This window comes from Onychostruthus taczanowskii, unplaced genomic scaffold, assembly GCF_017590055.1.
Source record: "Onychostruthus taczanowskii isolate IOZ18803 unplaced genomic scaffold, ASM1759005v1 scaffold169, whole genome shotgun sequence".
In the NCBI taxonomy this organism is placed as follows: Eukaryota; Metazoa; Chordata; class Aves; order Passeriformes; family Passeridae; genus Onychostruthus; species Onychostruthus taczanowskii.
In genome coordinates this window covers 284,121-293,871 of record NW_024498895.1, presented here as the reverse complement: position 1 = coordinate 293,871, position 9,751 = coordinate 284,121, and the positions used below count along the sequence as shown (strand labels likewise).

Below are 9,751 nucleotides of genomic sequence, written 5' to 3'. Positions count from 1 at the left end.
CCTCATAAAATTGTTGGAATGGCTTGGGTTGGAATGGACCTGAAGGGTCATCTTGTTCCAACCACATTGCGATGGGCAGGGATGACTTCCACTAGGTCAGGTTGCTCCAATCTCATCCAACCTGGCTTTGGACACTTCTGGGGATGGGGAATCCACAGCCTCTCTGGGAAACCTCTTCTTCTTCCTCCCTGGTCCAAGGAATCCTTGGGCTGCACAGAGTTGATGAGAGGAGCACTACCATCTCCCTCTGCTATTTGTCCTCACTCCCATCTCCATCCAAAACCCAGATCCACAAACACATCCCCACCAGGTGCCCTTCAGCAATGGGCACTTGGGAAAAGGGTTAAAGTCTCAAAGATCCGAGGTTTTCCATTGCCAGAGGGCAGGGTTAGATGGGATATGGGGAAGACATTCTTCCCTGAGAGGGTAGGGAGACCCTGGCACAGATTGCCCAGAAAAGCTGTGTCTGTCCCCATCACTGGAAGTGTTCAAGGCCAGGTTGGACAGGGCTTGGAGCAACCTGGGACTGTGGAAGGCATCCCTGCCCACAGCAGGGGTTTGGAACTGGATGATCTTTAATTTCCTTCCCAACCCAAAACATTCCATGATTCTATGCCCAGACCCTTTTTTTTGGATGCACACACCACGGCCAAAGTGAAAACTCCAAATAAATCTCCATCCATCCTTCAAATCTGTCCTGAAGCCAGCAGGTTTTTCCTCCCACCCAGCTGATGGAAGTGGTTGTCCTCTCTCTCCTGTTGTGTTGCACCTTCATCGGGATGGGCTTCACACCTCTGGAAGTGGGCCCTGACTCTATGCTGAGGAAGATGATGGTCCAGTACCATCATTTCCATAAATTTCAACTCCTCCAGCAACCAGACAGGCAGGATGAGCCCCACGGGAGCAGGGAATGAGCCGGTACTTTGGCACAGCTCTCCCAGAAGGGGTTGGCAGCACATTCCCTTTGCATTCCCGGCCTCCTTCCCCCTCTCTTCCAGCTTCTCTTTGCTTCCCTTTATGTAAATGGAAAATAACAATTAGTTTATTTTTGCTTGTGCAAATTACAGCTCCCAGGGAGCTGCCAGCTGCCAGGGCTGTGCTGGAGCTGCGCTCCAACCTCGGCCTTTTCCATGAATAAATAACCTGGTGGGGGTGGGAAGATGCTCCCTCTGCTTTCTCTCCACTCTCATGCATGGAAAGGAAGGATTAGAGGGGGGTTAAAACCCAGGGAACCTTTGGGTTTTATGGTGTGGGTAATTAAACACTGAGTTGATGATTTAATTGGAAGCTTGGCAAGGAGGGATACAGAGTTTTGGGGATAGAGAAGGGAAGAAGGGCATTCCCAGGCATTGGGGATGGAGACTCCAAGGAAAGCTGCATTTCCCAGACAGCTGAGATAGCAAAGGGCATTGGCTGGCAGGATCTGATCACGTCTGGATCTGAGGACTGACACTGTCCTGGAGTGTTTCCCACTTGGCAGTGAGCTGTTCTCCCTGCACATACGTGGATGTTCATCCTGCATCCCACAGCTTGCATCCCATATCCCACCTGCTTTATCCCACCACCTGCACACACACAGAGGCAGTGATGGGTACGAGTTGGAATTCCTGGGATTTGGTGGTGTTGGATCCTCGATGGAGATTATCAAGTCAGGGAAGGGTGGGCTGGGCAGTGCCAGGCTCCTTCTTGATCCTCACAATCCAGAGTTTCCCTTTCCTCCTGGATCAAGGGGCAGTGACAACCAGCACACAGCCCGCTGCAGGGAGCATCCCATATCCCACATTCCGTATCCCAACTCCTACGCCCCCTATCCTGCATCCCAGTTCTCATATCCTATTTGTCATGTCCTTTATCCCGCATCCTGCATCCCACATCCAACATTCTCCATCCTAGCATCCTGTACCCTATGTCCCATCTGCATCTCACACCCAATGACACATCCTGTATCCTTGCATCCTGCATCCCATATCCTTCATCCCAATATCTGCATCCCACCCCCCACCTCCTGCATCTCACACCCAGTGTCCTGTATCCTCACACCTGACATCCCACATCCTAAATCCTGCATCCTCCATCCCACATCCTGCATCCCATATCCTGAATCCCCCTACCTCCAACCCACATCCAATGTCCTGTGTCCCTGTATCGCCTCCATCTCACATCTGCTGTCTTGTATCTGTGCATCCTGCATCCCACCTCCTGTATCCCATATCCCTCCTCCTGCATCCCACACCCATATTCTGGATCCAACTACCTGCATCCCAATTCCCACAGCAGCAGCACCCCTGGGTGGAGCAAACCCACCCAAATCCAAGGAATTTGGGACAAAATCCCAGCTGTGATGCTGTACATGTTATGCAGGGGGGGTTTCCATGTCCTGGATTTCAGGATGGACTTCACTTCCTGCTGAGTTTAGGAATGACAGCAGTGGAACTGGGATGCTCTGGCTGGGGGAAGACAGAGAGCTGGAAAAAATTCCAGCCTTCAGGATGAGCCATGCAGTGCCAAAGCCATGACCCCATGGCAGAGCTCTGTTCTACCACCATGATAAAATAAATTTATTTTATATAAATATATTTTTATATAACAGGGGCAGGGTGGTGTTTGTGTTCCAGGGATGCAGGAATATTGCAGAGGCAGGCAGACACAGAGCATGGAAAGAAGGAAGTGTGCAAAAAATCCAACTCTGGAGCCAGAATATAAAGGTCCACTCGAGCCAAAAAATTCCAGCTCCAAACCGAGCCCAGGCTGTGCTCACTGTGGCTCAGCCCTGAGCTCGGAGCCAAATCCAAGATTTTTTTTTTTTCTGTCCAGGATTAATTTGGCCAAGATTAGAATTAATTCCTGCTTTTTAAGTGAACATTACCCCAGATTCCTCCATGCCCAGCAGCCCAACCTGCTTCCACCCCAGGACTGAATTCCAGGACTGGAGTTCTCACCTCACAGAGATGTCAGGATTTGTGGAGATGTCAGTATTTGTGTGAACACTGGAGCAGTTTTAGGACAAACCTGTGGGGTGGGAGCATCAATAACTGAGGAAGAAGGAGTGAAGGACACTTTGGAGCTGCTGGATTGATCATCTTCTTGTGGTTTTCTGCCCGATCCCAGTGATCCTGGTAATTCCTGCTTGGAGGTGGCACGGAACACCCTGCACCTCTTCAAGGGGACTTCGCCAGGGGCTGTGCCCAATCCCAAGCATCCATGGATAAGGTGTTCCAGGGTACTGCTGTGTTTGGGGGTGAGCACCCCCCAAAATCACCCCTCTGCCCCATGGAAAACCCACGGGCTGGGAAGCTGGAGGAATTCCAGCCATTTCCCAGCTCAGCGATGCCCACTGAGCAGGCAAGAAAAGCTTAGAAATGGGATTAAGGAGCTCTGCAAGAGGGGGACATGAAGAGGACCCCCAAGTCCCCATGTCAAGCAAGAGGGCTTGTCCCCATCCCAAGTGTCAGGCAGCCCTTGGAGCATCCTTTTGGATTGGGCTGCTGTTTCCACCCTTGGAAAAGGCTGAGGATGGAGCTGAGGACGCAGGAGATGCCCAGGATGAGCGGCGGGACCGCAGATCCTCACAGGAGGGAACAGTGTGGTGTCCTGAGGTCCTGCTGCAACCCCAAAAAAGCAGCAGGAAAATGGAGAAGGAGGCTCCAGCACCGCTCAGGGATCAGGAAAAATGAGGGAAAAGCTTTGAAACCAGGTCAGAGTGACCCCAAGTGCCACACGTCCTCCTGCAGCAGACGTGGTGGCACCTGCGGATGTCCGCAGCCCTGCGGCACATGGGTGACACATGACCCCATCCCGCCACATCCCCATCCCAAAACATGTGCCAACACACTTGGAATGCACACACATGATCCTGCAAATATTGCAGCCATCCCCCAAAAAAGCTGCAGACCCAAACAGGGATAGCCCAGATACCACCCAGATATCCCCCAGAGCCCAGGGTGCAGAGGAGGCTCAGCCCCAAAAAGGAGACGAGTCATAAACCAGCCCAATCTAGGCTTAAACCACTTTAGGTTTTATTATTTATTCAGCAAAGCCAAATCCCAGAAAGCCGGGAGCTTCAGGAGCATGGAGAAGGTCAGGATGATGGGGCAGAAGGGTGCGATTCCACCCTCAAATCTCCCCAAAAAACTGTGGGGTGGGATCCCCCATGGAGAACCAACATTAATGGGTGGCAGCAACACCCTGTGTCCTGTTCCACCTGTTAGGGGATTTCAAGGAGGGTTGGGGGAAAAAAAAATCAGTGGGGACCTAAAAAAATAAATCACGGTGGCGCACGGAATTGGGGATCCCTTCGGGATAAAGAGGAAGGGATGATACCTGGACTGCCAAAATAATCTGGGATCTTTCCCAGGTCGTTGGACCCCAAAATAAAACCAAAAGGAGAGGGCAAGGGGAAAATTGGGAATCCGAAATTGCTGCCTTTGCTCGGCCATAGAAGCGGGGAAAGGATTCCGGAGCAGGAGACGATCGCGGTCACCTCACGGACAACACGCTGTGTCCTGAGCAACACCCCATGGGACAGCGCTCCCACAAAACCCCACACAGATCCCAAAGTCAGCTCTGCTTTCCCAACCAGCCCCAGCCCAGCTGGGAAAAGGGGCAATGACCCCCAGGATGTGCCCACAGGGAATGGGGATCACGGAAAGATCCAGGAGTGAGGATTTAAGACAGCGGGGACTGAGATCCCCCAGCCTGGTTTGGGGAAGGTACCAGCCCCAAATTCCTTTTCCTCCCCAAATTCTTATTTGATCATGACCAGGCAGCTGGATGTGTTCTTCCCCCAGAAATATATGCCAAGAGAAAGGGATATTGGGAGGAAAATTAGGGAATAACCCACCAGGAAGCTGTGATTCACCTCCAAAAAATTCGGGGACGCGATGTCCCGCGAGCGGCTGCACGGATTAATTTTATTTAGAGCCAGGTTTTCAAAGTTTCCCTGGATCTAAATAAATACAGGAATAAGGGGTGAATCCCCCACCTTCCAAACCCCCCTTTTGTCCAGCCCTGGGACAAATATCCCTCTTTGCATTCCAGCTCCCATCCCAAAATCCAAGTCTGATATTGAGCCAAGCTCAGGCTGCTCAAAAATCCTCTGGTCACAAAAGAAGACACCAAAAAGCCAGAAAAAGATGAAGAAAAAGGGGATTGAGGTTTGGGGGTGCAGAAAAGGCAAGACCAGAGGGTTGTGGAGTTGCAGGCACCCCACAAATCCAAGGAAAAGCCAGGGGGTTACATGAGCATGGAGAAGATTTATGGAAGCGGCAGGAGGGAATACGCCACAGCTTGGGGACCTGCCACGGTTGAGCCTGGGCAAAAATATAGGACAGAAAATACACCTAAATATTTAAAAAGCACATAAAATGCCAAAAAAATACGTTGTACCAAGGGTTGTGCTGGAATTTGTCCCGTTGAGTCCGGGAAAAGATGCAGCCGCGCTTGGGGTTTGCGGCAAAGGGAGAAATATCCTTAAAAACAGTCCCAAAAACCCACAAAATCTCAGTAAAATACCAGCCCAAAAGCTTGGATTAGGGAAGGTGTGGGCTTGGTTTGTTAAGGGGTCCTTTTTAAATTAAAAATTCAAGAGGGAGAAGCCAAAAGAGGAAAGAAAAATAATTTATTACCATTGAAAATCAAGCCAGCGGCTCATCAGGACGGTGTCGGACAAGCTGGAACCAAACTGGACCCGGTGACTTTCCAGCAGCTGCAGGGATGAAGGTCTCCAGGACCCTCCAGCCGGGAAAGAAAATCAAAACCACCCAGAACCCGGCTGAAAAAAAAAACAAAACAAAACAAAAAAAAAGGCAGGAAAAGTGAAAAGCCAGAGTTCAATGAGGCAGAGGCGACGCTCAACACCGGACTTATCTCAGCGGGAGCTTGGGGAAGGTTTTGCATCAGCACCGGGAATCAAAGGGATAATAAACAACCCCCAAACAAAACCCCGATGCTACGCGACCCCCCCAAAAGTTGAGAGAAAACCCGACCCAGGCTCTAGTTGAATATAAGTTTTTATCTTGATGCAACATCATTAAAACCGTCACAAATCGAAACAACAGGTCGTTAAAAACGCTTCGCACGATCAGTCCCTAAAATGCACCAGGCTCCCAAGCTCGCTTTGCCCGCAGGACCCTTTTGTTTCCCTCCCACCCACCAAAATTTGGTTTTTTTAAATTTTTTTCTTCTTTTTTAAATAAGCAACTCGTTTAAAAAAAAAACAAACAAACAAACCCGTCCCGCTCCTCCGCGCAGGATCGGTCCCGCTTTCGCTCCAACGATTGCACGAATTCTTAATCCTTTTTTTTCCTCTTGTTTCCACAACAAATAATGTGCATTTTCTTGACGTCTGTTTTTTTTTTCTTTTTCTCCAAACATCGAGGTTAAAATAAGATTTTCCGTTTCCCGAGGGTTAATAAATAAATCTGGTGCATAGTGAGATAGCAGCCAACCGTTTGCAGTCCATATATTACTATATTGCCTTTCAGGTCACCCTAAAATTGTTACCTCTTCCCCTCCCGCCCCTCCCCACTATTTTTAAGAGCATAGATAATTTTAAATCTCTATAAAACAGTATTATTTCACCCAATCGATTCCTGTATATAGTGCATTCGGCTTCTTCCCAACATCGTTAAATTAACTCGGATATTATTTGCATGCTATTACATACAAACTTTTAAGACTCGTGTAATTTTTTTTCTCTTTTCTAAAGGATTTTAGGGTTTTTTTGTTGGTTTTTCTTTTTTTTGTTCGTTTTCTTTTTCTCGTAAATTACCAAGCAAGATATAGGCTCAAGGAAAAAAAAAAAAAAGGCAAAAAACGAACTAATTTTCTACATATTTACAAGAGTGAATAAGTTAAATGTGGCTCAGGTTTGCCGGCCGGGAATGGGGGGTGGGCGGAGGGGCCGGGCAGGGCGCAGCGCTGCCGGGGACCCCCCCGGCCGATCCGTGGGGATCCCTCGAAGAATAAAAATCCCAATGGAGGGGAAAACCCGCAGGAAAAGGTGGGGAGAAGCCACCTGGATGGCGCTCCCGGGAAGGGGGGCGGGTGGCCGTACACGTCCCGCATGCAGGGCTGCCCCCCACTCCCCCACCCCGGGACCCCCCACCCCGAGTCCCGATGGGTGGGAGGTAGGGAGTTCAACTTCCCCTCCACTAAATTTCAGTGGGGACTTCATAATATTTTTTCCCCATTTTTTTTTCTTTTTAAATATAAGCGGCGGGTTTGCTCTCCCCGGCTGAGGAAAAAAAAAAAAAAAAAAAAAAAGGGGATCCCACCCCATCCCACCAGCCCGGCTCACATGAAGAAGTCAGCGGTGGCTTTCGGGGCGGCAGATGGGGAGGGCTCCCTCGGGAAGCCCCGGCCGGCCAACTTCTCATATTTTTCTTTGTACAGATCCCTTTCCTTGGCCAAGCGGGTCACCTCCTGCTTGAGCTGCTCCACCTGGCTCTGCAGTTGGCATTTCTCGTTCTCCAGGATGTGCCGTTGCTGGACCCGCTTGTAGCGGCAGGATTGAGCGTAGCCCCGGTTCTTCAAGGTCCTCCTCTTCTGCTTGAGGCGGATCACCTCCTCCTTGCTGAAGCCCCGCAGCTGCCGGTTCAGCTCCCGCACGGACATACTCACCAGCTGATCGTCGGAGAACCGGTCCTCCAGGCGTAGGTGGTGATGATGATGATGGTGATGGCCGGGATGGTGATGGGCGGCCGGCGGCAGCTCCTCGCCCCCGAAGGGCTGAGGTCGGAAGGGCTCGTACCCTTGGTGGTGATGATGATGATGGTGAGGGGCACCGATCAACGCCTCCACCGCGTCCTCCGGCGTCAGGTTGAGAGCTTCGGGGTTGAGGTGATGCTGGTAACCCGACATCCAGTACAGCTCCTCCAGCTGCTGTTTGGAGCCCAGGGAAGCGGCGGTGGCAGCCGGGGGGCCGGGGGCCGGTTGCCCACCGGGGCTGGGAGCGCAGAAGCTGGGCGAGGAAGGCACGGAGGAGCAGGGCGTGCTGAGCGGGGTGGACGACAGGGAGCCGGCGGGCAGGCGGTGGCACAGCCGCTCCGCCTCCGCCGGCTCCTTCTTCACCTCGAACTTCATCAGGTCGAAATCGTTCACGTACTCGATGGCGAGGGGGCTCGTGGGCAGCTCCGCGCTCATGGCCAGCTCCGAGGCCATCTCAGTCCATGGAGGGACCGGGGGGGGAAGCCCCCGGGCACCGCCGCTCACCGAGGGTCCCGCGGGCTCCGAGAGCCTCCTCCGAGCGGGCTCCGGCGCAAGCGGCTGCCCAGACCGGGCTCCGGGACCCTCGGATGGGGCTTTGCCGTGGGGTTCAGTGGGGCTCCGGGACCCTCGGATGGGGCTCCGGGACCTTCGGATGGGGCTTTGCCGTGGGGTTCAGCGGGGCTCCGGGACCCTCGGACGGGGAATCTGCTGCCGGGCACCGGGATCCTCCGGCGGGGCTCAGCCGGGCTCCGGGAATTCCCGACGGGACTTTGCAGTGGGATTCAGCCGGGCTCCGGGACCTTCTGACAGAGCTCTGCGGTGGCGTTCAGTCGGGCTCCGGGACGCTCCTCCGACCGGGATCCGCTGCGGGGCTCAGCCGCGCTCCGGGACTCTCCAATGGGACTCTCCGATGGGACTCTGCGGGGAGGCTCAGCGGCGTCCGAGATGGGGCTCTGCTGCGGGGCTCAGCCGGGCTCCGGTACCCTCCAGCGGGGCTCTGCTGCGGGGCTCAGCCGGGCTCCGGTACCCTCCAGCGGGGCTCTGCTGCGGGGCTCAGCCGGGCTCCGGTGCTCGCCTCCGACGGGACTTTGCACTGCGGTTCAGCCGGGCTCCGACACAGGGCTCCGGGACCCCCAGCCGGGGCTCCTCTGAGTGCTGCGGGGCAGCCACCTCTCTCCGTCGGGGCTCGGCTCCGCTGCTGGGCTGCGGGACCCTCCTCCGACCGCCACGGCTCTGCGCTCGGGCCGGGCGGGCTCCGCCGCTGCCTGCGGCCGGTTCCCAATGGCGAGGAGCGGGCAGCGCCCTGCCCGCCCCTTCCTGCCTCCCCTGGCACCTGCCCCGGCCCCACCTCCCCGGGCTCCGAGCCTTCTCCTGCCTCCTCCTCCTCCCGCCGGGACACGGCGCCCTGGGGGCGGGGGCCGCTCCCCTGCCCGCCCCTGCCCGCGACCGGCGCCGCCGCCGCCGGGAGCTCAATGGAACTCGCCGCCTTTTATACGGGGAAAACGAGGCACGGCCCCGCCTACTGAGGCGAGGCTAAGCTCTTCCAGCCTATCAGCACCCCGAGAGCCCGCTTGGATTTTCATATCCCCATGGCAACGCCCCCGGGGCAGCTGTCAATCTCAGGAGGGGGGGAATGCTCCCGGTACCCCCTGGACCCTCTCGGCTCTCGCATCCCGATGTGGGGCTTCATCTCCCACCCTCCGTCCCGAACTGAGTGTAGAGTGGAGAGAAACATCCTAGAAATCCTGATTTCCTACTCCCCAAAAAGGGGAAATATCCTAAAAGGAGTTACTGAGCCTAAATCAGGTTTGGTGCCACATCGCTGAGGGACCACAGCATCCGAATGCAGCCCCTTCCCCACCTCAGGAACAGCCCTGGATCCTTCTCGGAGCACTTCCATCCTTGCAGAAAGTCAAATAAATATAATTTGGGGGATTTTTCGGGATTTTCCATAAACTACTGGTGGTCAGGCTGCAGCCACATGCACCTCTGTCCCCCAGTGCTGCCTCTGGTTTTGGAGGTGGCATCGCACCTGGCACAGGTG

At 54.1% G+C, this 9,751-nt stretch overlaps 1 protein-coding gene across 2 annotated transcripts; it reads right to left on the bottom strand.

Annotated features, from left to right (window-relative positions):
• Positions 1 to 4,035: 4,035 nt before the first annotated feature.
• On the bottom strand, positions 4,036 to 8,168 carry MAFA (MAF bZIP transcription factor A). Of its 2 annotated transcripts, XR_005952281.1 has the most exons (2): positions 6,229 to 8,168; positions 4,036 to 5,770 (listed from the first exon to the last, which is right to left on the bottom strand). XR_005952281.1 is itself a non-coding variant. In XM_041399676.1 (1 exon), the coding sequence occupies exon 1, from the start codon at positions 8,158 to 8,160 to the stop codon at positions 7,294 to 7,296; it is 867 nt and encodes a 288-aa protein (XP_041255610.1). In that variant the 5' UTR covers positions 8,161 to 8,168; the 3' UTR covers positions 5,991 to 7,293. The 2 variants fall into 2 exon arrangements, 1 of the variants encoding a protein (XP_041255610.1); XM_041399676.1 differs by lacking the exon at positions 4,036 to 5,770 and having other exon boundaries at positions 5,991 to 8,168.
• Between the last annotated feature and the right edge of the window lie 1,583 nt (positions 8,169 to 9,751).